Source organism: Fundulus heteroclitus, chromosome 5 (assembly GCF_011125445.2).
Source record: "Fundulus heteroclitus isolate FHET01 chromosome 5, MU-UCD_Fhet_4.1, whole genome shotgun sequence".
Lineage (NCBI taxonomy): Eukaryota > Metazoa > Chordata > Actinopteri > Cyprinodontiformes > Fundulidae > Fundulus > Fundulus heteroclitus.
In genome coordinates, this window is record NC_046365.1 from 32,548,517 (window position 1) to 32,576,442 (window position 27,926).

Here is a 27,926-nt window from a genome sequence, read left to right on the forward strand (position 1 = left end):
AATAAAAACTCTCTCTCTGCTGTGCACACCCTGAGCTGGAAGATACCTGAAGTCGTGATTCAACCCGGGCACAGGAACCTTTATTACGATAAACAGACATTTAGATGGCTCAGAACTAAATCAAGGATCCTGCTATCAAAAGCTGAAGAGGCGGGGCTTGCAGTTCACGTTAAAAAGACCTGCTCCATCTGCAAAACAAATACCAGCCCTTCACAAATATGTGCTCAGACACAAACTGCAGCAACCAGGGCTGTTAAGGGTCAAGGCCGTTCAGTGACCAGTAAATGCTGCTAATCTGCACTGCAATTGTCATCTGCCAAAGGCATTTCAGTATTAGACTGTACTAACCTTTAAAAAATACTTCTAGTTTGATTTTTTTTTTTTTTTTTTTGCCTAAATTGCTTAGATTGGTTGTTTGTGACAAGGATTTACAAACTTCATAAAGCAAAACATCTTCGGTTCAGGGTGGAAAACCAGTGTTATTGTACAGTTCATTTTCACAAAAAAAGAAAGGTTTCATTAAATTACACACAGAAACTGGAAAATCGTTTTTAGTGCAAAAATATTTGGTTAAATAAACAGTAACAGAAGTGAAAAAGAGCAAAGAGTGCTCCCCTCCCCCCCCCCCCCCCCCCCCCCCCCCCTTTGTTTGACCACTAATTGTGCTGTGGACAACTTCAGAGGGCTGTGTAGATGTGGCACCTGATGGACATTTCCACTGACTGCCGTCCATAGTGGCTCAAATGTAAAACGAAGGACGGCACCAGTTTACTGTTTGTCAGCTTTACTGCTGCGGTGCTGTGAAAAAAAAAAAAAAAAAAAAAAAGAAATAGGAAAAAACATCCGTCCTTTTCTTCAGAAGTGGGTTCACCAGAACCAAGATAATCCAGGTCAGACAGGTGAGGCACTTCAAGGCTGAAGCTTTGGATAATTCTGTCGGGAGGGCTTGAATGTAAAGTCCAATGTAATTCCTGCAGATGGAAAAGAAATGACAATGTGATCATTGGAACAAATGTAGGGACTGCCCACTTCTTGATGCAGTTCCCAGATTTTGCCACTGGAGGGTGCTGATAGCGTTGGTTTATTTCCGTCCTGCTGCTCATGTCTGACACACACAGCTGGGAAACTAACAAACATATGGTCCTGAAGTAAGTTTTTACGCAAAGATTTAAATTGTCGTACGACTGTATCTGTAATAAGCTTCTTTTTTTATTTAAAACCCGAGATTTTAGGGCTACCTGGTGTGTTTGACACCTCCTGCGAGAGATCCTTAAAAAAGGCGTTGTAATGGTCTTCACTTGACGACAAGCTTTCACACAGCCAGTGAAAGGCCCACATGTTGCCCTGCAAGACAGGAGAGAACATGAGCATCTAACTTTAGCACGATATTAATTCACACACTCATAGTTTAACTTGATGCATCTCACAGGACTGAATGCTTTTTGCTGCATTTGGCCCAAACGTGAAGTCAAACTGAAATTTTAAACCTGACTGATATTGAATTTAGATAAATCACACTGGGGGGGGTCGCGAGATACCTCTTGGGGGTCAGGAGATGATTTGATGCCAATGTGCTAAAAAGATTTAGTATTTCCTACACTTTTCTGTAAGTTCTTATGAAAAAAACTGACTTTATTCTCAGAATTCTGCAAGTTCTCACAATTTCCAAAAAACATTAAAAAAAAAAAGAAGAAAAAAAAGAAAGAATCCTCCACCCCGTCCCAAAAGGGGGTAACCAGTCTCCGGCGCTGTTATTTTGGGGGTCACAGGCTGAAAGGTTTGGGAGCCCCTGCTCTAGAACCTCACCAAAAGTCATAATGACCCATGTTTACAGTTCACCTCAGGTTATCTGTCCGCAACTTTTTTTTTTTTTTTTTTTTTTACAAACACTGACCACAGGCTAAATCCATGTCCTCAGCATCAAAAGTGACCTCGGCGTAAACTACAAACTGCACATTGGCTGTAGTGTCTGAGGAAGTTACCTCATAGGCTTTGAACAGAGGCAACACCGGTCTAAAAGGGCACTGAAGGATTCTGATAGCTAAAGCCCCCGTCACCAAAAGCAGCAAGGCGTGTTCTGGGTACACCTGTGAAGGAAAACACAGCCTGTTACCGCCGCAGTACGCATAAATCTGATGGTTACGAGAGGCGTCGGCGGAAAAACTTACCGCGTAAAAGGAGGCAGGAATTTGTATGATGTGAGGACGGAGGAGGTCCGGAACGGACTGCTGCATTTTCTGGAGCGGCAAGAACAGAACTCAAGATTTTCAAACAATTATGGCAGAAATATATGGCAGATCATTCATTCAATCATTGAGTGAGTGAGAGAGAGACATACGTTCAAAAACTGGTTGGGGGGTTCAGGCAAAGCCGTCGATAAGCAGACGTCTTTCAGTAAAGTGGTCCAACACAGAGGCTTGAAGAGAGAATCAGACAGTCAAAAAGTTGCAGTTTTAAGGATAAAAAGGCAGAAAACACAGCAAAGGTGATATTTTATACACAAAAAAATAAAAGGAAGTTAGAAAGTGTGTGAAACAGTTGGCCCTTTTTGCCTCCGGAGGTTTTAAGGCAACCAAAGTTTTTTTTATGTACAGCACCATTCGTACACAAGGTCTTTCAAGATGCTTTATATTAGGACCGGATGTAGACGGCTCGTACATTGGAAACAACTCTGAAACGTATTTAGGCCCAACACCATTCAGTGTGTTAAGATATCAACTGGGTCAAGTGGAACAAACTGCTCAGCCCAGAACTGCCTGCCACACTTAGACAGCACCGGACACAAGGAAATCACTCAAATCTACCAGATAGCGTCCCGGAGGTGACACAGTTTCTTTACTGATGACACAGCTTGGATGTGTACGGCCTCTGCATGGCTGTGAACCTAAAACTCCTTTATAATGTTTGTGTGATGAGCAATGTATGAGCGATGTGTCTGTAACCATTTCTCTGTCTTTAGTAGATAAAGTGTAACTTGAAGTATACTTTTCTGTTTCATGCGTCTTGCATCCAAAGTAATAGGGAAGTGGGGGTCGCCTGAAGGGTAAAAAGAGCTGGGTCCACCTAGGGTGTTTCACCGCCAACTGGGTGCGGTAGCTCTTAACAAGTGTCTAACATCCTGCGTAAAGTAAAAGCCTCCAGGAATTGTTTCTGGTGGCCTAGTTAAAAGGAGTCTTTGGTTCTTCTTTTGTTATCGCCCATTATGAGCGAAACTAAAAGAAACTGCTGTGAACCGAGTCCCAATCCTTTCTCTGAACAGACAAGAGTGACAGATTTAAAACCTGGACCCCCTACAATGTCAACATGCCCACTGAACAGCAAGATGTGGTGACTGAGAACGTTTGTCATTTGTTAATTAGAAATCTGATCCCATGTGGCGTTCCTCTAGGCTAGGTCCTCGGGCATTTTTGTCTTCACTACTACATGTTTGCCTTTCCACCAGACTTTCAGGGACGCTACATTACAACCACATTTTAAAAAAATATCGGTAAACTTTGCCAGTGGGGAAAGTAAAATCCTAATACAGAATTTTACTGTAAATTCTTACCATGGATAGCTCGATAGCAGCATGAAAACAACTACAACAGTCAGCAGGAAGGGTTTTAAGTTACTGATATACATCTTAAGTTGGGTATTTAAACGTTAATGTTGATTTGTCTTTAGTTTCCCGGTCTTTTTTGCTTTAATGTTGGTAGACAAGGCAAAAGTGTCTCTGTTAACACTGTGAGCTTCACTATCACCGCGATTCCGTCTTTGTTGTCGGAGTTTGTTTTGTTTGTTTGTTTTATTTGGATCCACATTGGCTTCAGCATCAGCTAAAAGCTATTCTTCCTGGGGTCCTCCAGTCTTCCATGTGACAATACAATGTATTACATCACATTACACACTATACATACAAGACATTTACATAAAAATGAATACAGTGATCCCTCGCCACTTCGCGGTTCACTTATCGCGGATTCGCTATTTCGCGGATTTTCATGATGCATTTTTTTTTTTTGGTGCATTGTGCTCTGCATTCTGATTCGCTAAAAACTCACTCCCGCTTCTTGTATGAAATGAAAACGGAAACTCTGAAGGCCTGCTGGAAAAAACTATGGCCAGAGGCAGTGCAAAACGCAACCGGAGGCTCGCTTGACGAGGTCCACCACTCTGCCGTACAAACAGCTGTGAATCTGGCTAAACAGATTGGAGGAGACGGTTTTAATGACATGAGTCCGGATGACATAAACGCCCTGATTGATGGAGACGCACAGCCGCTGACCGATGCAGAGCTGGCAGAAATGACAAAGCCACAAAGCGACGATGAAACAGAAGAGGGAGAAGAGGACACGAGAGATGAGGAGGAAGGACTAACGCTTGGTCGCTTAGCAACCATGGTGCGAATGGCCACTGAACTTAAGCGAGTAGCTGAGGAATGGGACCCTTTGATGAGCCGTTCATTACAGTTCTCCAACGTAATCGATGGTGGCATGTCGGTGTACAAGGATCTTTTTGCAAAGAAGAAAAAAGAGCTGCCTATCACTATGTTCTTCTCCCGAACAAACACACCTGCACCGCGGGCTTCAAAAGAAGAGAACACTGCAGAGCGCAGTCAGGATGCAGCGGCCCAGTCTGAAGAGCAGTGAAACACGTGAGTCACTGTATTTGTATACATGTAATAGTTGCTAATTGTAAAAAAAAAAAAAAAAAAAAAGTTTTCTATTTCGCGGATTTCACTTATCGCGGGTCATTTTCGGAACGTAACCCCCGCGATAAACGAGGGATTACTGTACATATTCATAAAGTATAATAAATAAATAAATAATAAACATAACATAACATTTCTGCTACTCCAGATAGATCTATATCAAAGAACTAGCTTACAAGAACCCTACACAGTATCTCTTTAATTAAATTAACATTAACTATCCAAATGTTTTCGAAGGTAATATTTCTTAAGTGAAGTTTTGAAACCATAGAGTGTTTTGTTGTATGATGGTCTTTGGGAGTGAATTCCATTCACACATTGCCCTGTACCTAACTGAACATTGAATTGATTCTGTTTTAACTCTAGGTAAAATAAAACTACCTCCTACTGCATGTGTCGTTGGGTAATAATGTGTATCAGTACTAAAGGATAGTTATTATTATTGTAACAAAAAAAACACAGTCGCTTCGTTGGTATCTGCTGGACTGACTAGCGATATGGTGATCAAGATCCTATGGAGCTTTTTTCCCCCCCGTTGTTTCTTCAAAACCCCGGAGGATTGCAGAGAAATCTCAATGTTGAATATGAGCTTGTAACAGAGAGGATTTTACTGTGGAATGTAACCAAAGACTTCTAAATACAGTCTCTACATTTCCTCGGTCGTAATGTCCAGACCTGATAGCAGCGACTGCAGCATCTGGGCGGGTAGGCGACGTTTATTTGGCTTTTTCTCAGCGGCTTTAAAACCTCATACAATCCATGAGGGCTGTTCATGTGACCTTCAGTGTTGCATTTAGTCTGTTCATGATCAACAACTTTGGGCTTGTTTTTCTCTAAAGTCACTTGTAACTTGTAACAGAATGCCTTTTTCTGGTTAACGCCACGCAGCAAGAGAGCAAGCAGAAGACTAGCAAGTTTTCTTTGGTCAAGTCGATGTTTCTCTCACATTGATCATGTTTGTGTGAGTGAGTGAAGAGGAGATGGGATCTGAGTAATTACAGCGGGATGACTGACTGTTTATCAGTATTTTCTGCAATGAGCTCTATAATAAATTGAAACATAGGCCTGCAATAATACATGTATTTGTAATACATATATTCAGCATTGCGGCTATTCTCTTCATGGAAGCCCAGTGAGTTCACTGGCAAAATAAAACCCAGATTTTCCAAAAATGTAATTAAAAAACATTTTAAATTCAAACTTATGGATTAAATCGATTTATCTCCCAGCCCTACAACTACCCAACAAAAAACAGCTTATTTTTCTGTCCCGCAATATAAAACATTAGGGCTAAAAGGAGGGTCCCTTCTTTATATGATTACAACAACCCTGCTTTTCCAGGTCTGCATGAAAAAGGAACATTTCCAAAAAACAAACAAGAAAAGAAAGTCAGCTGAAATGAGAGTTGGAGACTTACGTCTAAGTAGACGGGCAAAGAGCGTCTCTGGGCCTTGAGACCAAACTTTACCAGCTCAGGCGGTTTCAGTGGCACAGCATCTACACAGAAGGGACCATTTCAAACAATTCTTCTTCCGCACATTTTGTTCAAAACAAATATTCCTCGCCTGACCTTTTATTGGTTCCCAGGACGCCTCGGAAAAGCAGAGCTGCTCAGGCTGGGTGACCGTCAGCTTTGGAGCGGTCGCCGTTGAAAATATCCGCAGATAGAGGAGGAAAATGGCCGAACTGAAGCGGGAGGCGGGGACTGGGCAGGTGGTTGAGGGGAAGAGACCTTTCATAGCCGACGCAAAGTCTCCCATCTTGCACAAGAAGAAAGGGATGAGGTCTTGGATCGGCTGAAAGCTAAAAAACATACAAAAAAAATCAGGAATCAGGAAGAAAAACGACATAATCCTGCTGTTTGAGTCTGAATTTGATGCATCTCTTCAACTGTGGAAGAGGTTTTACTTTTGAACAGCAGCACGGTTATATAATATATAACAGATTTTTTGTGTTATTTCACAATTTCTTTTGTTTGCTACATAATTATGCTAATAATACCTCTGCTTCTGTAAAAGAAGGAGCAGCCAAGGTTCGTCCTAGGGCCTAAAATCAATATTGCGATATATTGAGCAGTTCACCTCGATAACAATAAATGGGACCCCAAACACTTACAAATGGCCTCATATGTTTTATGAAAAGTACCCTTTTCTTCAGAAATACAGCCTAGACCAGTGGTGTCAAACAAAAATGTGCAACTTATAGTCTGAAAAATACGGTAGTCACCATACTTTTCGGATCATAAGCGGACAGGATTATAAGGCGCATTAAATATTCTTCCCAAGCGTGTAATATCACTCCGCCCCTCCGCGTACACAGCTCTCTTCTGAGAGGGAGAGCTAACCGTCCCTGTCGGGAGGACAGAGTAGTTGGACGACACTGCCTTGCTTCTAATATAAGGCCAAAATAAACGTAACTTTCATATTGAATTAACTTACTAGGTTAATTATTGCTAGCGTGCACTCTGGGTGCGAGCTGCCTTACATGAATGCACTTCTAAGTTTCGACATTACAGTCAGGCAGTCTTGTAGACAGCTCAGGGGTCCGATCAGGTAGTGACACAGTGTACCGTAATGCTCCAAATATCCATTGAACAGAGTGGTTTGGTTACTTACCAAAGACTTACTTACACATTTTAACAGATTTCTGATGACATTGTACCACATAAAATCAGTCAGTAAGCACAAGTACGGTAATCACATATAAGGCGTACCCTAAATTTCTGAGAAAATTTAAGGATTTTAAGTGTGCCTTATAGACTGAAAAATACAGTATAAGAAACACGCCTCTCTGCCAGGTTATATATTTACAACCAAAAGAAGCAGGAAGTCATGAATTACTGATTCAAAGTTTACAGACATGAATAAACTAGAAAAAGTATTAATCACATTTATTCTAAAGTAACTGTTAGTGGTGCCAAGAAGAGTGGCACCGCAGATTTTGTTCAAATTGTTCCTCAAAGTGTCCGGATTTCTCTCCTCTGAAACAAACAATCTAATTCACCGTATGGTTTTTCTAAAACATTTTGGATAGAGTTTATGCTGCTCTAATAACAGAGGATTTTGAGGCTGTCTCCAAATCTTTATGTAGCGTGTATAAACACACAGAAGTGGACGTGTGTCGCTGCACCACCAACGTGAATAACATGCAAAGCCCACTTGTCATTTTTGTAAAGCAGAAAGGCCGTTAAACTCACAGTTTGGGGTTATCGGTCAGGACGACTCGCAGATATCGACACAGCTCTCTGTACCTACAAGCGGGTAAAACACAAGACCCGTTTCATCTTCCGTGGCTAGACCGTACGTGGAAATACTGAAGCGTGCTGAACGGAGCCATATGCTGACCTGGACTGATGCTGAAGCAGCTCAGTTCGCAGCAGAACCACAGAAATAGTCTCAGACAGGACGTCCTTCTTGCCCTTATCCCTGCGTACGCCCGTCACGTTCTGCCCCTTCAGCACCGTCACGAGCAGAACGTCGTCCCAGGGTCGGACACACAGACTGGAGAACGAGGTACAGAATTATGTCCAAACGCGTAGCGGTGATTTTAATCTTTGGCTTTAAAAGGTAAAAAGAAAATGTATTGGTACACACCTGTTTTTTAGGTACCTCATTTCAGCAGGGAAACATATTCTCTTCTGGTAAAAAAATTGCAATTTGTGCATAAATGCTGGAGTAATAGTAGACATCACCATAAGTCTCTGTACTTCTGATAAGACCCTGGGGAAAAAAAAAATCATAAAAAGCAAGAAGTTATTATTTAAATAATTAAGTGAAAAAACACAAAAACCATCAGTCATATATGATCATGGATTTTAGAGAGTCCACTTGTTTTCTGGTGGGTTCAAAAGTTTTTTTCAACTTATATATACATAACAAATGTTAATTTTCTGATCTATTTACTTTACTCTTTAGTACTCTTTATTTACTCTATTATACCTGCAGTTTTAGATATTTGCTATTAAGATTTGTGGGTGATCGAATACAATACAAGATCAAAAACATTTAAAGGACTATCTTAATTTTGCACAAGGCATCTCTCTCTGTCCATCCCCTGGCAAACTTGAGTAATAAATGTGAATGTTGATGTATTTTTGATGTCAATATTTTTTCAGAGCTGCCAAACTTAATGGAATAGAATTCAACTTTATTGTCATCGCACATGTGACAAGTACAAGCAACAAAAAGCAGTTTGTGTCCATCTAGAAGTGCTTCAGTTGTGATAATAATGTAAGTATATACAGGCTATAAATGTCCTATTACTGTACGTATAACTATATACAGGCTATAAGTGTACAAATGTGAATGGTTATAAACAGACTACAGAGAATAATAAGTATATGAAGAATATTTACGAACAGGGGTAGATTACCGATACAGAGTAGGTGTACAGTATTTCCAGTAGTAGTGAACTAAAGGGTTAAAGTACAGGTAGGTAGTTGTAAGTGGTGGTTTAATCCATGTTATTGTGGTGTGTATGAAAATACAGCCCATGTGTTAATGGTGCATTTCTAGAGTTTACCTGTGCAGCAACATAAGTATAGTCTCAAAAATGGTTGTCGAAGACGATCCCATAAACCTGTAAGAACAGAAAGTGAATGGATAAAAATGGAGCGACAAAGACGGAAAGTGTGTTTAACGACTGACAGCGTTCCTACACCAGGTTCTGTACTTTTCTAGACTGTAAATAGTATAAAGTTGGTTACAAACCCATTGTTAAAAGTATAAATATGGTCCGGTTCCTATTGAAGGCAAATTTGGCCCAAATCTGTTTTTTTGTTTGGGATCAAGTGACCAAGTCAGGCTTTTCAGAACGAGAGATCGATCAGATCTGGTCCATATCAGATTTTTTTAAAGCCACTTCCATATGTGGTCCTGAATCTGACTCGGACATTTTAGAATGCGACTCCAGTCAGTGAGATTTGATTTGATGCGACTTTGATGCAACTTTCCATCGACGTGTGTCACAACAAAGTCGGTATAAGGAGTCGGGAACAAGATGGCGCCCGACTTCGGCATTCACGGCGGCTGCTACTCTCAGCTTCACATAGTAAAACCTAGGGCTGGGCAATATGGATTAAAAATTAAATCTCCGATTTTATCATACCAAATCCGACTAATAGACTTTTTTCTCCTTTTTGTTTCATAAAAAGAAATTAAAGAAATTATTTTAAAACCTTGCTTTTATGTCAAGCATTTCGTCAGGGAGTTGACCTGAATTCAAAGTGCAACTAAAAACAAGTTGTGAAACATGCTTGTAAAAACAAGATGGCAGCCGTGCCATTATAAACAATGAAAATATAACAAAACATTTGCTGCTAGTGGTATTACACATTGAGCTAAGAACAGGCTTCACTGCACTTGTGAACTTGAAACCAAGTTAAAAAAAAAAGTAAATAAGTAAATGAAGTACCTCGTATTATGGTAAAAAAAAGTTTCCACTTAACAATATTTTGACAATATATTTGCCTAAACATATATTCAGCATTACATGCTGTTCTCTTCATGGAAACCCAATGAGCGTATTGGCAAAATAAAATCCAGATTTTCCAAAAATGAAATCTTAAAGAATTGTAAATTCGAGTTAATCGATTAAATCGATTTATCGCCCAGCCCTAGTAAAACCTCATAATTTGACTGTTTGCAGCAGCTCTTTATGATTTATGTAACATTTAGTCAGTCATACAGGTGCAACCTTTCAGTGTTCTCCAGATGGGATGTTTCAGCTCTGTTGATTTCGCACAAAATACCGCCTAGAACATCATTAATGTCATCGTTATTGTTTCAACAACAGCGGGAGCGCACATGGTTTTTCCTACTGTCCGACGGAGGGAAACCGGGACCTAAAAAGGCAGAGATGATGTAACCTGCGACTCATTAGTTCTGACCTCCGAGGCGAAAGGAACGCACCTCAAGCAAGCGTGGCTGACAAAAAGCCTCGCTGCAAAGTACGGCGAGTGCTGCTGTGAGCTTCAGCTGCTGCTGCCTCGTCCTGAAACTCGCCTGTAGTCGGAGCAAAGAGCGTCTCTGTTCCCTCACTGCAAATTTATCCCGCCCTGATTTACAAAGCTGGGTAAAATCTAATATTTTTAATATAGTTTTCTTCTCTGAAGCTGTTGCACTGAAACGATTCCCTGACAATTTTATTCACACACAGCTTCAATCCCTTACTCACCTCGTCGGCTCCTTCTGATAACTGTTTTGGTAAAAATAGTTTTATGTGCTGTGGATTCATAACCTGACTCTAGCCATATGGATTTCGCTCCGCCTAGCTCCACTCAAATCCATCTGGGACATCTCCATAGGAGATTTATTGAAGGCTGGGCCTTATCAAAAATCCTTGCATATGATTGGATAAGCCATTTGTCTGTCATCTTTATCGACGTGCTATTTCAACCACTCACACCGTAGCTAACCGGTGACTCTGTGAGAGCGACGCAGGAAAAAACAAAACTTTTTTTTATGTGTTTGCGGCTCTAGTGGCACGCGTTTTATTGACAGTGAGCTGACAGGAAGAGGGTGGAAGACACGTCGAGGACTAAAGGCCTCCTAATATGGTTCCCGCTAACCGCTAACCGCTCCGGAAAACAAAACTTGCCAAATCCGGTCGGGAGAAGGGCGAAAACATCGTTTCCACCAACAAAAGCCTTCAGAGTTCTCTGATGTTCTTTTAATGAAACAATATTAGGTAGATTGGACAACACGGAAGAAATAGCAGCATCAATGTTAACGCTTGCTTCCTCGATGCGAGCTGCCATTGCTATCAAAACAGTCTCACGTCAGGGTCGCGTCTCCACTACGTCAAATCTGTGAAACTCCAGACCTGCGTCCTGATTGGCTAGACAATAAAATGGGTTGAAGAAATCACTCTCTATGGGAGAGGTCCCAGATGGATGTAAGTGGAGCTAGGCTGAACGAAATCCATATGGCTAGAGTCAGGTTAGTGGATTTAGGCAACAAATTAAAATTCATAAATTGTTTTAAAAAGTTAATTTTTAGATACATACAAGTTTATTTATTTAGAAATATGCTGAATAATTTGGAGATTTTATTAATAAACCAACATTTATTAATACATAAACACACAAAACTACTGAAAATAGGTACCATTATGTAACGGTACCGGGTTTTGGTTCAAAATGTGAACGTTACCCATCCCTAGTGGCAGACACTGCAAAACACACACCCCACCCTACAAGGAGAGGAAGGATTTAGCACGGGTAGTGAGGATAGCGGAGGGAATTGTGGGATGCCGTCTACAGGATTTGGACTCAGTTTATGCAGAACAAGTCCAGAGAAGGGCCAGACTCATCTTCACTGATCCCACCCACCTGGGCAATGCTTAGTTTGCCTCTCTCCCATCAGGGAAACGCTCCAGAATCACCTAATCCAGAACTAATAAACTAAGGAACAGCTTCTTTCTAAAATAATTTTGTTTTGACTGTTGAAGAACACTGAGCTGGAGTTTGAAGCAGCCCCGTTTGCTCACCCCAACACTTGAAACTGTCTCATAAACTCTTCAGCAGCTCCAAGATTCATGATGGCCGCAGCCCGGCTGTTCTGTTTATTGGCTTTGTTCAGGAACGTCGTCACATGCTCAAACACAGGCCCGTACCTGCGGGGGGGGTGACAAGGAAAAACAGAACAAAATTAATGGCTGACAACTGATGAGGAAAAATAAGGATTCAGTTGGTCAGAAATAAACATAAATACAAATGTCAGCTGAGTAGGATGTCTGTGTATCGGTACTCATTACTGAGTTGGGCTTCATTTTGCATGACACAGAGCGTGTCATGGTCAGCCTGTAGATATTAAGGAATTCCTGGGTGTTTAAACAGCAGCATTGAGCTGGTCCACATTAGCGTCTCTGATCTTCCTCTAGAGATTAGTGCAAAGACTCTGCGGGGTTTAGCTCAGGTCAGTCTGCTGTACAGCCGGTCAATGTGGCCCCGTGGTCATTAAAGTGTGCGAGATGTGCTTTGGGGCAGCTGATGAGGAAATGCACCCATCGCCCTTTGCCAAATTCAGGGTAAAGATTATGCCGTCTTGAAATGACAGAGGCACCTTTCTTTAGCTGTCCCAGGAAATGTCCCCGAACTCAGCGTTTCATGACAGAGGAAAAAAAGTTGCTTTTTAGTGAGCTGGTGGCGCAGCTGTTAGCGTTGCAGACAGTAGTAACAGCTGAGCGACAGCTGCCAGTTAGGGCTGAACGATTTTGGAAAATAATATAATTGCGATATTTTTTGTTAATATTGCGATTTAATTCGAGTTTGATTTATCATGTGTTTTTAAATATTATACAAACAACAAATCAATTTCCTCGCCGTGCAGATTAGTTGCTAAAAGACCCACAGCATCTAAACTCGGTGCAGAAATGATTGCGTTCTGCCTACAATATATTTCCACCAAAATTGCAATTTTGATTTTTCTCTGCATTGTATGATTATATAAACTCTAAAACAAGTAATAAAATTAGATTATCTCACTGCTGCAACTGTCTTCCCTTCCATGTGGAGGCAAACCCACAGCAAACATTTTACGGACACCTAATGGACGCGTCTAATTCCCTAATTGTTACATAACCAAAAATTGCAGACCTCTGCGATTTGGAAATTGCGTTTTTTTTAAATCACGATTATATTGAAAATGCGATTAATTGTTCAGCCCTACTGCCAGTTAGTTCAATCCGTTTAAGGACTGAATTTATTTATTCTAATTTAGAAATAATTCAGTTGTTTCAAATACATATTTATTCTGTTCCATATTATAGATTTTGTTGAAAAATAAACAACTGTTTCCAACAATGGAAATGTTTCTTATTTTTAAATACCAACATTTCAAAATATCACAATTTAGAGCTGTAATCATGATAACGTGAAAACTTTATATTTTTGCTTTAGGTTAGAATTTCAAACCGGCCCATGTCTAGTGGACTCACACCAGCAGACCCAAAATCGTCACAGTCAGTGGAAAACTTCTCACTGGACTTCAAAGCAATGTAAATTCAGTGCTTCTCCACTCGCCCTTCAGACTTTAGGCCCTCGATTTTCCAGTTTCAAATCAAACGATGCAGGAGATAGACGTTAGTCCTGTAGCTGGTGGGTTGTTGGTTAAAACCCCTGCGACGACTGTCTCGTTCGTAGAGTCCTTGGGCAAGATGCTTCACCCTCTTCATCTGCCGTCGGTGGTCAGAGGCTCTGGCCGCACTTCTGTCAGTCGGCCCTACAGCAGCTGTGGCTGTAACGTAGCTTACCAGCATCAGCGCTGGAATGTGAGTGAATGGCTGAAAGAATGTAGAGCGAAGTGCTTTGGGGTCCTCAGGACTTAACCAGTGGCATACAAGTACAGGCCATCTACGATCCAAATGAAATGCAGATTTCCCTTCATCTCTTTGGCCACTGAGTAATGGTAGAGCCCCTTTCTCCTTCGCCGGGGTAAGACAGGTTGCCTCTGGTTCAGAAGTAGCTCAGAACAAGAAATGTAAACTCGTTTGTGCCCCTTTCTCTACCGCATTTCTTCCTTCCACTCAGCTGTCAGTTAATAGGATTGGTTCCAGCACCCTGACATTTTGTGGCTATGCCCCCCGGAGCAGGCATCCCCCATAATTATGTAGGCATAACAATTCTGTATTAGAAAACAATGTATCGCCTTTACGTGATTTCTGAATTTTTGCAAAAATTAGGGGTTTTCCCTTTTTTTCGTAAACCTCAAACGTAAATGCAATGGGATAAATGTTTACTAGAAATTCTCTTGTCAGCAGTTTCTGCACTTTTTCAGACAGATTTTCCCTAAAAACTTCTGAGCACTTTTTACTTGTAAAGGCAACACCTATTTGTTTGGTAATTTTTTTTTAATTAAATAAAATAATAAATATATATAATTCCAGCATAATAAAACTGCCATGTTCTTGTTAGAGCAACACAGATAGCGATGGGCTCACCTGGCATCAAGTTCTTGCTGGTTCATTTTGTAATCTGGCAGCCGCGACTGATCCAGCGTAATGGACAGGAACAAAGCCGACAGTTCCAGTCGGAAGCTCTGCAACATTGTGTCTGAAAAGATGACGGACGAAACCCAGTGAGAAAAAGAAAGAAATCAAAGGAGACTTTAATTGAAGCAAAGGTTTAAACGCCTCAGTCGGAGACGTTCTGACACATGAGGAAGTTTTGACCTGCGTTGCGGAGATGATGGTCGACCTCCGACAGTGTAAGGTTGAACCGCTGCAGGTCCCCCAGCAGGGCGGCGTTTCTGATGCTCTTCCAGAAGTCGCTTTTATTGTGGCTGTTGCAGTGACACCTTCCACTATGGCACCACATACCGCACTGGAAAACAGCCACAGCATACATCACTATGTCAGCCATCTAATAAATCTGATAATATCTGGCTGCTCCAGTACGAGGAGAAGTCCTTAAACTCAGCCCTGCAAGTTCTAAGGAGGCTGCAACCCAGTTTCAATCAGTGAGATAAAGTTAGGCCCGTGTTTAAAAGTGACGGCATCACGAAGGATAATCCAACTTTTTGAATGAGGCCTGTTGAATCAACGACGTCTAAAACGTGCCGCATTAGTTAGAGCTGGGTCAGACATAAAATCTCAATATTTGTTAGGCTGAATATTTATATCAGATATTTATCTTGACATTTTTCTTTTCATTAAGTAATTACAAAACAGCATTTCTGAATCAAAGCTTTATCACCAAACGTCCTACAGACACAGCTTTAGATAAATATGAGAAACGACTGGAAAAAAATAAACTACTGGAATACATAAAAGTATATTTCTAGCGCAACATAGACCATCTCGATATAAACTATATAGTATTGTCTTATATCTCTCTGAAACAAAAATCTCGATATTTTTTTGGAATTAGATAGATAGATAAATAGATAGATCGATAGATATTTTTACACTGGATCTTAGACCTATCTTCGTTATCTTATCTTCCGTTATCTGCTTCCTTGTTTATCCCCTGCTGCACATGTGCAGTGTTGTACTTCTGTTGTTATTATAAATATAAATAAATATAAACAAAGGGCTTTATTTAGTAAGAAATTGAGCAAAAACAAAGCATAATGCCCCAAAATAATAACCAATACACCAGCAGGGCGTGATAATCGTTCAGAAAAACCTTGCATGCAACCAGTGAGCAACTGACATATACATTTAAAAAAAAAGTCTAATAAGGTGCCGATGTATCTTTAATGGCAAAGAGTTGCTGAGGGAGACTCAAGGCATCTATCTAGCAGAAAATGAAGGTTTAATTTTTACGAAAACAAATACTTTTTTTTTATCCCAAAGAATCCAAAGAAATGCAAAAATAAATGACTTTTTGGGATATTTATTTGACCACCACATCAAAATGTAATCATTTGCTTCTTTGTAACTGGAATTTCTTGTCCCACTAAATCCACAGGGATCTATTACTCATTTCCACCACTAAAAAGGTGTTTGTTTGTATATTTGGAAGTCATTTTTCTACACATATTTTCATTGTGTGGCAGCAAAGATTTCTTTTTTGTTTTGTTTGTTTTTTGCTGGACTTTAAGAAAAAAACAAACCTAAACACGAGTGCAGCGTGTTTTAGCAAAGAACTACAGCACAGATGTGGGACAGAGACCCACCGAGGACGCCAGCTTGTCGCAGATGTAGCAGAAGCACTGGTCACAGATCAGCTGGTTATGGGCGACCGGGGCATTTGTTTCACACTCTGCAGGCCTGGGCAGGACAGAAAACAGGGACGGTCGTGTCAGCTACGCTATGCGATGAGCTCAGATGCTGCGTTAGTAGATCTGCGGGGGGCTTCCTCACGTAAAAGGGTGGACGGGACAGTCGTAGCGGGCGTGGGGCAGCACGTCAGCCCGGCGGGAGAAGGTCACCACCAGGTCCTCATCCCGAGAGCTCGCAGGTAAAACACAATCTGGAACAGAGACGAGGTTCGAGCTGTTCGTGGCTTTAAAACAAGAGAACCGCAGAGGCAGTGACGCGTTTAAAACTCATCTGTTACCGGTCTTCTTCGCGGCTTCCACTTCCACGATGAGGCAGGAAGCGTCTTTCTCGTCTTCATCGTCACTGAGGATGATGATTTCCTGGCTGTTCCCCGACGTCTCCATCGACGGTCTTGGAAGCTAAAGGAAAAATCAACAATCTTGTTTTACACAAAAGAGTCTGAAAACTCGCCGTTTGCCTCTCTTTGTCGGAATAAACAACTTTACTGACTTTTAGAGCACTTTCTAAACTACGTTAGCGCAATCCGAAGCAAAACATCGCGCAAAGTACCGGAAACGACCAGATTGGATCACAGGAAGTTTACCGACATGGTTTGACTATGTTTACTTAGCTGCTTTATCTGTGTTTTAGTCACGTACGCTTACCTGAAAATAACTTTAACGCTCTCAAAATGTGTTGTTCTTTGGCGCCAGCTGAGCTCAAAGGGTTGGTCTCTTCTTCTTTAAAAGAAACATGTCGGATCGCAAAGAGCTCCAGACTATACCGCCACCTACTGTTCACAAGCGGGTACTTCCCCGCTGTCCTTTACTAAAAAAAAAAAGTAAAAATTGCTTTCCAGATTAATTTTCTTTTATCTCTCACTCTTTATTACTTTTCTTGCTTTTCCCCCCAATTTCTGAGTGATTAGTTTTTTTAATTGTTCTTCCAAGGACTGTACCAACAACAAACCATTTTTAAAAATTATTTTAAATAACTCTGCTTTCATGTCAATTTAAGTCAGAATAAAACCATGTATCGACTTAATTTGCTAAACAAGGCTAGCAAATGTACAAACCACAAAGAGGCTCAATGTACGTATGCGTTGAGCAAACATGTGGCACAATTAAAGACATTTTATTAGAGTATTGATCCCCAGTTTTATATCGATAATCACCAAGTGTGCCCAGTTAAGAGTAACGGAGGATTCAATTATATCCACAGACAAGCCGAAACCTTTCCCCCTCGCAGTCTTCACTGCATTTATGATTTGAAATTTCCCTCCCATTAACTGTGCTCTGATTTTTTTTTTTCCATTAGGAGTTTCTGATTCCATGCTCTCGTGTGTTTAGCAGTTTCTGTCCTGACCCGACCCATAAGCCATATACTCTAATATACGAATGTGTGCTGGAAAAACCCCAACACACCTCTACATCGAGAGATTATTCTTTTTCTATCCGATTAAAAATACTCTTGGGTTAACGCTTCTGTGTTTGACTGTATTTCTTTCCTGGACACGTTACCATTTATTATGTTCTGTCAGGGTTTTTTCCTATAAAGACCAATTCTGAAGCTGTGTTTCTGTTTAATTTCCTGTCTCTCAAGTCTCAGAACCAGGGGGCCCACCAATATTCAACCAGACTGGACCCTTTACACTGTCACCATGTTTGCTTAAGCGGCTGCTGCAAAGTCAGTGCCTCTTAGCAACTCACTTGCTTCCTTGTGTTGATAATTTTGCTTAAATGGAACAGTTCACAATTAAACTGTATTGGAATTAATTTGACTGGCTGGGATTTGATCAAAATGGACACTGTATGAATATCTATGGCCTGGGCCCATGTCTTAAAACACCTTGAGATGGGTTTGGTGTAAAATGGCACAATATGAAAAGCCTGGAAACACAAACGGTAACCTCTTTGTTCCTCTTTCTCAAATACTCACCCGGACCTGAAAAACTCAACAACAAAATGTTTCAAGTATCTGAGACAACACAGCAAGCTGGCGGACACAATAACTAATATAGTTGTAGAAAGCTTTCACAAAACAAATGCTTCCTAATTGACCATAAAGCTGATACACTGCAAAAACGGATCTAAAAATAAGTGAAATGTTCTTAAAGTTAGTGTTTTAATCCTTGATTTGAGCAGGTAAATAAGATTATCTGCCAACAGAATGGAGTATTTTGACCCCTAAAATAAGATAATTAGACATCCTGCACTGAAAATAAGATGGAGATGAATTGTTCCTATTTTAAGTGCAAACATCTTATTCCATTGGCAAAGCATCTTATTTACCTGCTCAAATCAAGGACAAATACACTAATTTTAAAGAATATTTTACCTATTTCTAGTTCCGTTTTTGCAGTGTAGTCAAAGCAAAGTGAACAAACTTGGTACATTTTGTAAATTTCATCTCATTGATCTACATGCCGGACTACCAATAATAATAATTTTGAAAATTGCCATTTTTTCCCCTCATCTCAATTTTCAACTAATGACAAATTTGAATGTAATTTAAATATAAGGTGGAGGAAAAACTGAATATTTTGCAATGACAATCGAAAACCTAGAAGTCTGAATAAGGCATAAAAGGTTTTACAGCATTATGTCAATGATGAGCATTATATATATATATATATATATATATATATTAAAAAAAATCCAAAAACATGCTAAAAACATTCAGCAGTTCCAAAGTTAAAATCTACCTTGATTTCCTCTGCCAGGCTTGAAGTTAAATGACAACGGACTACAATCGCTGAGTAACATAAATTAGGACGTGATTTTATTTGCTTCTTTCATCCACACACAAACAAAATAACACTCAACCAAATAACACGTGAAATCTGCCCACAATGTTCACACAGTTTAAAAATGACATAAAAGCATGAAACGGGTTTAATTCACCTTATGATACGGGCAGCTAAATCAAAGAATCAAACAAATTGATCAACCCCATCATACAGATGCTGGAAGCGTTCAACCGTTTCTCTGTTGCTCTACGCAGGTCAAGTTCTTCTTACCGTCAGAGCACAGCAGAAAATCCAAGCTTTTAATTTAATTTAATTCAAAAATGTGCAAAAACAATGTGAAAACCAGCAGTGCAGGTGCATCCCCATAACTCTAACATTATCTCCTTTTTATTTCTCCGTTGGCACGTTTGCGTTCCCGTTGGGCCTTTTCCCGGTTTAACCATCGGGTCTGCAGCCGCCTCGCCTGCCGTGTCTCAGGGACGACGCCACAGAACGGCTTCCGAACGTTTGTGGGGAAACCCGCGTAGCTAAATGAGCAGTATTTCAGGATCTGACACGGCGCAGTAGAGCATGAAGCCCATCTGGTCCACCTGATCCTCGGACAGGCCGCTCAGCAGATTGACGGCTGGTTTGAAGTAACTGTGTAGCGCCTCCTGCTCGAGGTGGCCGATGAGCTCGGTGATGCATTGCTGGAATCTCACGTCCAGGCTGTTCTTGGACCAGTCGTCCTCGCTGTCGCTCAGGTGCAGGAGCAGATTGGCCAGCGGCGCGGCCTCCAGGTGTCGCAGGGGCGGGCTCAGCTTGCACACGGCCTTCAGGATCTTCAGAGTCAGCCGGCGGCAGCCGTCGTCGGCCGCGTCCAGCTCGGCCAGGCGTTGGGTCTCCCAGGGGTAGAGAGAGAGGTGCCAGGCGTTCACCCAGGGAGAGGTGAGCTCCAGCTGGGCCGTCAGGACTACGTCGCCCTCCCTGAGGACGGGTAATATGGAGACGAAGAGCGGCTGGCCGCTGCTTTCTGTTGCGCTCTCAGGCCTGAAGGATTACAAAAACACGAGTGGATAAAGCATTTTCACCATCTTAGGATTCAAACAATCAGCCGGTGGCTGAAACTTGACGGTGTTCAGGTTGACCGGCTGCTACTGCCAATCCTCCAGCCGACTCAAAAAACGAATAAAACATTTTCCGTTTGGCCTAATTCATACTTCCAGACCACTCTACTGTTTGCTCGTTAGACACAAATGTACCCGACCACTACAGCCACAAGCGCTGATTTCTGCCACTCAGGCCATGGTGAAAACTGAATGTCTCCAAGACCTTTAATGCTCCCAGGGTGCAGACGCTATATGTGTTGGGAATTTAAATCCTGTATCATGATTTTACCCTTTTATGTGACTAAAAGCCTAGAAAGGGACATTGAAAAAACTAGCTTAAGCTACAAACAGTGAAGTGAATGGCATTTCTCAACACTTCAAATCAAACTCTTTGGCGTGAACACTGCTGTTGAGGGAAGAAGGGTTAACAAAAGCTTTTTCAGTAACAGTGAGGTGTATCTAACTACAGCAGTGGAAGCAGAGGTGTGTTCATTCAGGCTGGAAGAGAGCAGAACGTTCAGCAGACAACAGGAAGGGTGAAAATCACAGCAGAAAGTTGCCGTTTTCTTCTTTTGACATTTCAACCTCTGTCTTTCATGTCATATTATTATAGATTGTGGGGGTCTTCTCGGCTGCTCCCTTACTCAGGGGTCACCACGACAAGTGGTTACACCTTCCACACAGACTTGGCAGGTTTTAGGTTTTTTTAAAGCCCACCATTGTAGTAATGCTAGCACCTAGATGGTGCAAACTGCTAACAGCGCCAATCAGCAATATGAGATCAGTTTTAAGTCCTTTACCCATTTATTCTTTCAAATATTGTATGATGAGTCACGCAAGCTGCTTATGCAAATAAAAACCACTCAGGTGAAGAATGTTGGAAAATATCTTTGAATACATTTCCTCTATCTTCTTTTCTTTTAGTCCCTAAGAAAATAGCAATAAGCTAGAGCCACACTAAGAAGGTAAGAAGCCAACAACCCCTAATCTGAATTCTTGCTGTAGGATGAGCTCACTGGAACCAGAACAAGCGTTAAACACCGCAGGCGACAAAAGAAAGCATGGAGCGCCAACACACCGGATCTCCAGCCTCAGGTCCGGTCCTCCCAGCACCGGTCTGATGAGGCAGTCCAACGTGCCGCTGACTGACGGCCAGTTGGCATTTTCCATGACGTTCTTGTTGAACATGTTGACGACGGCCTCTGCTGACAGGTAACCCCCCACCAGGTACCTACCAAACCCAAAGGCAGACATGTCAAGCCCAACACAGAACATTTTTCACAGGACGTAACCTTCGTTTATTCCTCCAACATTACTGGAATGTACTGATCATACACGACAACTGAACGTTTACTGCAATTTTTGCACCATTATTATTTTGCACTGCCAACGTTGAACTTTTCAAATGAATCCTTCCCGTTAATGGGGAGTTTTTCTTCCCACTGTCGCTTCATGCTTGCTCAGTATGAGGGATTGCTGCAAAGCCATCAGCAATGCAGACGACTCTCCCTGTGGCTCTACGCTTCTCCAGGAGGAGTGACTGCTGCTTGTCGGGACTTTGATGCAATCAACTGGTTTCCTTATATAGGAAAATTTTTTACCAATCTGTATAATCTGACCCAATCTGTATAATACGATTGAATTTGACTTTGTAAAGTGCCTTGAGATGACATGTTTCATGAATTGGCGCTATATAAATAAAATTGAATTGAATGCCTTTTTTGCACCATTATTTTTGCACTATAAACATGGTTGAACATTTTTCCGCACACTTTTCTAAAAAACTGTTTTTCTCCTGCACTGTTACATCCTTATCACTGCTGCACTTTATATTGTAATGTTATCTTATTTCAATTGCAATCTCATTACATTGTCATAAGCTGTATGCAATGAAATTTTATAAGATTTGTCTAAGTCTAACTTAACCAAACAAGTTAACAGAGGGCAACTTTAAGTTAGGCTAATTAAAATGCATCTACTGTCCGAGTTTATAATCAAACTACATGAAACTGGGAGAAAAACACACACTGAGGCTTTTGACCCACCTTACCATGTGTGGTCTGTGTGTGATTACCTGTCCCAGTAACTGCGTCCTCTGGGGAAATATTCCAGGTTGACCCGCCGCACCATCCAGTGCAAAGGGTGTGTGAGCAGCGTCTCCTCCCCCGGGATGAGACGCCACAACGAGGGTTCCAGCTGCAGAGGCACCAGCAGACATACGTGGTCTGCACGGACCACCTAAACAGAAAACACGCACGTTTGATGAAAGCTCAAACAAAAATAAAAACTCGGGGTAGATTTCCGGCGAAGATCCCGCTACGGAAACAAAAGGTGTGCAAGTCGTGGGAGCGGTACCTGCAAACCATCCAGGAGAGAACCTCCGAGGTTCATCTCTCCCAGAGGCATGTCTGGGTGACGGCTGTGGAGGATGCCCTGGATCTCGGCGCAGAGGTCCAGAGCCATGGACTGGGCCCTCTTCACCTCGTCGGGAGCCAGCGCCACCCTGCTGGAATAGTACTGCTGCAGACGCTCCTGGGTCGTCACAAACAGTTTGAAAGCGGAAGGTTTGACACGGCAGGTTTCAGAAGCAATAGCTCAAACATGGAAAGCACGACAAACAAGAGCTTTGCCTGTGTTCACGTTGTTTGGTTACGTCTCTGTGTGTGTTGTTGAGGTGCATTCAGCTTTTATTATGCTTTATAGTAAAAAAACTATATGTCCAGTTAATGTCACTGATAATGAAAACGTTTTCAGACCCTTTAACCTTTTTCACGTCTTGTTGCATTAAAGCTACAGCTACATTTTATTTAATAGAGGAAAGCTGTTATTTCAACTTTTAACTTTTTGCTCTCTCTCTTTTTCTTCATAGTAGGTACACCTGGTCTGGCGTTCTGTTAGCTGTGAAATCATCCAGGGAAGACAGATCACCCGCTACTACCATCTAATGTAGAACAGATTACTGGATCAATGTTTGATTCTGTGCTTTTGTGTCTCTTGTTGTGTCTCTGCTCTGTCTTCTGTAACCCCCAGTCGGTCGAGGCAGATGACCGTTCATACTGAGCCCGGTTCTGCTGGAGGTTTTTCCTTCCCCTTAATGGGGAGTTTTTCTTCCCACTGTCGCTTCATGCTTGCTCAGTATGAGGGATTGCAGCAAAGCCATAGACAATGCAGACGACTCTCCCTGTAGCTCTACGGTTCCCCAGGAGTGAATGCTGCTTGTCGGGACTTTGATGCAATCAACTGGTTCCCTTACATAGGAATTTTTTGACCAATCTGTATAATATAATTAATTTTGACTTTGTAAAGTGCCTTGAGATGACATGTTTCATGAATTGGCGCTATATAAATAAAATTGAATTGAACACAAATTATTTCAGAGCTGTAAGTGGAGGCAAAATGAGACATCCACCTGCCGACAAATGTATTTATGAAAAATAGCCCCTGATTCAACACTTTCAAAAGCAACTGCTCGCTGCAATTACAGCTGCAAGGCTTTGGGTGTAGGTCTTTGCCAATTTTGCAGCAGATACTCGATTTAATATAGATCTGGAATCACAGTAGGCCCGCCTAATGTAGGAACAGGCCTTGAACTGACTCCTACTGTAGCCATGGCTGTATGTTTCGGGTTGATTTCCTGCAGGAGGGAGAACCTGCGTAGCCTACAAAATTTTGTTTTCCCAGGATTGGACTGTATTTAGCTCCATCCATCTTGCCAGCAACCAGCTTTTCTGTTCCGGGTGAAGAAAAACATCTCTGCCTCGGTCACCGGTACGCTTTATGATGGGGTTGGTGTGTTTGGGATACGATGCAGCGTTAGTTTTCTGCTACACGGGACTTTGCATGCCAGCCAAAAAGTTCAATCTTGCTCAATTAACCACATCGTTTTCTTTGCCATCTCTGCCTCACGTCACAGATTCTCATGCCTGAGCCGAGGAACTCTACAGCCTCTAAAGACCAATAGCTTCCTGTCTGGGTGACCTGTCGAGGTGGATGTTTATGTCTAGGCAAGTTTGAAATTGTGCCATACTGTGGATGTTCAAAGATTGTGATTTGCTTTAAAGTAAACAATGCTTTAAACTTCTTGTTGATTGATGAAATATTTGTCTTTTTTTTTTGAAGAATTAACACTTCAGCTTAGTTTTGAAAGGCTACAAAAACCTCCTGGTTTACTTACAAGCCCCCACTAAAGACATCGAACAAAAAAATGTTTGAATTATCTGTAATTTGCTTTAGCGTGTGATCAGGTAGATACTTTGCAAGCTGTAGAAAACATCTTTGACTCCTAAAGTCACATCTCCCTGACACCTCACGACAGAAAAATGCACACAGGAAAATAAATTACAGTACACATGCATATATTATTAGAAAAGCTCTTAACAGTGCAGCTGCTACGACTTAATTTTGTCACGCAAGTTTTGCGCAGTCCGAAGGTGAAATGTACCTGCAGGGTGAGCACACAGAGCTGGAGCCTCTTGGACTTTGCCTCCGGTTTAGGCTGAACCTCGGGAGAGGACACGTCAAGGTTTTGGCAGAGATCAGCTGGTTACAGAAAAAGCAGTCAATATGTGACATTAGCGGGCTAAGACCAGAAAAGCAGACGATTTGTGCGTTTCAAAATATAATCCCTACCTTTCTGTTGTTTCGTCGCCTTGGAGACATGTTTCATCACTACACCCTCTATTTCCTTCCTGATGAGCGTCGGAGAAGAAGACACCAAGCTAAGCTCCTCCCAGCTCTCGGCCATCTTTTGCTCCACCTTTTCATCTTCTGCTGCACGGCCGGCACGCTCTATCAGCTGAACACAAACAATCGTTTTTGAGGTGCGTTCGCATTGGCCGCGGATGTGGCAGGGCGAGCGACAGATTTACAGGATGTCCCTGCGCACAGATGCCACACGAGAGTGACGTGACACTACTTCTAGCGATGCAAAACGCGTAATTTTGGCGATTAAAAGCGAAGCCAGAACGTAACAAAAACTGTGATGGATGTGAAACGACAGTTGTTGGAGTTAAAAAAGCTGAACTTCTGTGTCTTGTCCAATCAGGAACTGGATGTGGCATGAAGGACTGTGGTGAATACAAAGAAGTTTTCAGTGAGGAGACTGGAGTGGCAGTTAAATGAAAGCGTCACTAGATGGCGCCATTGTGCTACTGTATTTATGGCTTGTTGCTCGCTGTGCTAAAGGCCAGGGATAATATCAGGCGAGCAACAGCATGTATCAGTGCCGACATTGTGGTGCCAATGTGAATGTAGAGTGCACAGGTTGAAGATGCTCTAAACAAAACGGAAAATGCACAAACAATTATGACCAAAAAATAAACTAATTTAAACCACCAACATGTAGTGTTTTGGCCAGATTATTTGTAAAATATATAAAAGTGAAACTTTTTTTTTTCTCCTATGTTTAAAATGACTTGACCATTGCATTTTGGAACAGAAAGATTATGCATTCCCAACATTAGATGACTTTACTCAAATTCAAAAGAAAGTTAAAGTTACAGCACAACAACAGAGTGCATAATTAGAAGCTGATTATGTTTCTGGCAGTCCAGAAGTTCAAAAGTATTGTTTCATTTAAGGCAACGTGTTAGTCCAATCTTCTCTTCAACAACACAAATGCCCAGAATGTTAGAGAAATTATGTTTTTTAATTCAGTTTTAGGTTATTTATCTAGTGCCAATTGCAACACGTCTCAAGGCACATTGCAAAAATAAAGGTTAATTCAATCCAATCCTATCGACAGATTCCAATTCAATTCCAAGTTGATTGGTGTTATCAAACGATGCAGCAGTTTACTAAAATTCAAATAGGTTAAAATGTTTTCAACATTCTCTCATCTTGGACGGTGGTCACTACTGCTATTTGTATTGATGTCTTTGACTTTTCACCTCTCCCTCATCCTATGGATACATTTGTGCTTTTAAAAAAGACATTAGGATTGACAAGCACTAATTAGTGAAAATAAATAGAATCCCACATCTTTTCTGCACCTTCCAATCCCTGCCTTTCCATACGCATGACAGACAGACTGGCAAAGATGTATGGATGTGGCACTAACAAGCTCAGAAACACTTACTCGTTTAACCGCCAACGTAGCAATGCCCAGCAGAGCAGCTCCTCCGACTCCCAGAACCAGCCGAGCGTTAGACAGCAGGAAGTCAATCACCATGGCAACGCCAGCCTCGCCTCTCCTCCGGCTGCTCTGGAAGTTCATGGCTTCCTTCCTGTGGTTAGCCTTTGGAAAAGTAAAATATCCAAGTAAATAGAACAGAAAGAAACACATGACTGACTGTCAGAAAGAGAATAAACTCTGCCATAGTTTTTCTTTTTTTATCTTGCAAAATTCAGAAAGTCTGACAACTCATCAGATGAACTTGTTTGGAGATCGGTTTACTGTAGACTCTTTAAACCAAATAAAAACAGAAACCACTTGTGGGCTGTTTATTCCCTCTGCTTTTCATGGAAAAGTTTGTTAGGTTTTGATGTCAAGCAGTTCTAGAAGCATCTAAAAATCAGGGGGCTAAAGATAAGGAAATGGCTTATGGATCTGGACATCCATAAGTGGATTTGCACATTGACTCGCTGTCGATCAGTCAACTAACAGAAAAGCTTATTTTAAAAAAAAAAAAAAAAAAAAAGAAGAAGCTGCCAGTTTGAAATGATACAATCATAATTAAAGTGTTGCTTCATAACACACTTTCAGCTACTCACACAGAAGCCATGCCAGGACAGTTTCTTCCTTTGATTTACCAGTTTAAGCTACAAATAAGATCAATATAGAATCAGATCAGTCAATTCAGAGCTTGTCTTTATGAAGTTACAAATTTGGAGTAATCTGATATAGATGTCATAAACGTACACAGGAACAGAATAAAAACGAGTCGGATCCAATCATCCACAAAAAGCCAAATATTGGTTTTGATTGTGCTAAAATGCGTGGCCGCTATTTGGGTCAGAATGGCCCTTGTTCTATTTTTAAACTTGATATCTGCTTAGGTTACACCAACTAGCTGTATAACCATCTTTCTTTCTTTCTAGTGAGATTATAATCTGAGACAGACAGACATTTCAAAATGGAGATCAGATTTCAGTTTCACTGCGTATTTAGTCCAGCTGCATCAGAAAAGTATAAAAACAATGACAGATGTGATGTTTTGAAAACAAACATCACATGTTAACGCTATCTTCTTTAAAAGGCAACGACGAGCGAAAAAAAAACTTTGTTTCGTTTAATCAATGACAGCATGAAACGCTGGAGGTGGATAAAATGAACGAGAACTAACGTTACAAGAATATTCTCCACTTTAACCCTTATTAAATAATAACGGCTACCATATCTGGTCATGTTTAGCCACGTTAGCTGTCAATGACAGCCGAGTGATTTTAGGCGTTAAAAATACTGACCCCTCGTTGCGAAGAGCTGTGTGTTCCTCAAACATCAACCATCAGCATTTCGTATGAAAAAAACGTCGTTAGCTGCTTGTAATCAGGAAAAAACCCTCACTTTGTTCGTTAGCTGCCATGACCATTTAGCTAGCAGCTGTTTGCAATGTCTTCTTCTCGTGTTCAAGACGCCTCACTATGTTTGTGGAAACTCACCAGCCCCCTCTGGTGACCAGTCAATGGTAGAGCAATGGTCGGCGCACTTTAAATCGCTAAAACAACGATTAAAACAACCTAAAATAAGCAACATCAA

General features: G+C 41.4%; 2 protein-coding genes across 2 annotated transcripts; both read right to left on the reverse strand.

The window, feature by feature from the left end:
• Positions 1-372: 372 nt before the first annotated feature.
• On the reverse strand, positions 373-17,193 carry zgc:112980 (uncharacterized protein LOC503706 homolog). The gene is made up of 18 exons (XM_012882468.3): positions 17,059-17,193; positions 16,692-16,812; positions 16,496-16,604; positions 16,309-16,402; positions 14,861-15,011; positions 14,630-14,741; positions 12,179-12,304; positions 9,212-9,268; positions 8,284-8,409; positions 8,035-8,190; positions 7,887-7,940; positions 6,261-6,493; positions 6,108-6,187; positions 2,339-2,416; positions 2,169-2,237; positions 1,983-2,087; positions 1,239-1,344; positions 373-971 (listed from the first exon to the last, which is right to left on the reverse strand). The coding sequence occupies exons 2-18, from the start codon at positions 16,795-16,797 to the stop codon at positions 910-912; spliced, it is 1,824 nt and encodes a 607-aa protein (XP_012737922.2). The 5' UTR covers positions 16,798-16,812; positions 17,059-17,193; the 3' UTR covers positions 373-909.
• Positions 17,194-19,146: 1,953 nt separating this feature from the next.
• On the reverse strand, positions 19,147-27,816 carry mief2 (mitochondrial elongation factor 2). The gene is made up of 8 exons (XM_012882483.3): positions 27,635-27,816; positions 26,307-26,465; positions 24,860-25,025; positions 24,672-24,769; positions 22,586-22,762; positions 22,305-22,468; positions 21,309-21,461; positions 19,147-20,171 (listed from the first exon to the last, which is right to left on the reverse strand). The coding sequence occupies exons 2-8, from the start codon at positions 26,442-26,444 to the stop codon at positions 19,670-19,672; spliced, it is 1,398 nt and encodes a 465-aa protein (XP_012737937.2). The 5' UTR covers positions 26,445-26,465; positions 27,635-27,816; the 3' UTR covers positions 19,147-19,669.
• Between the last annotated feature and the right edge of the window lie 110 nt (positions 27,817-27,926).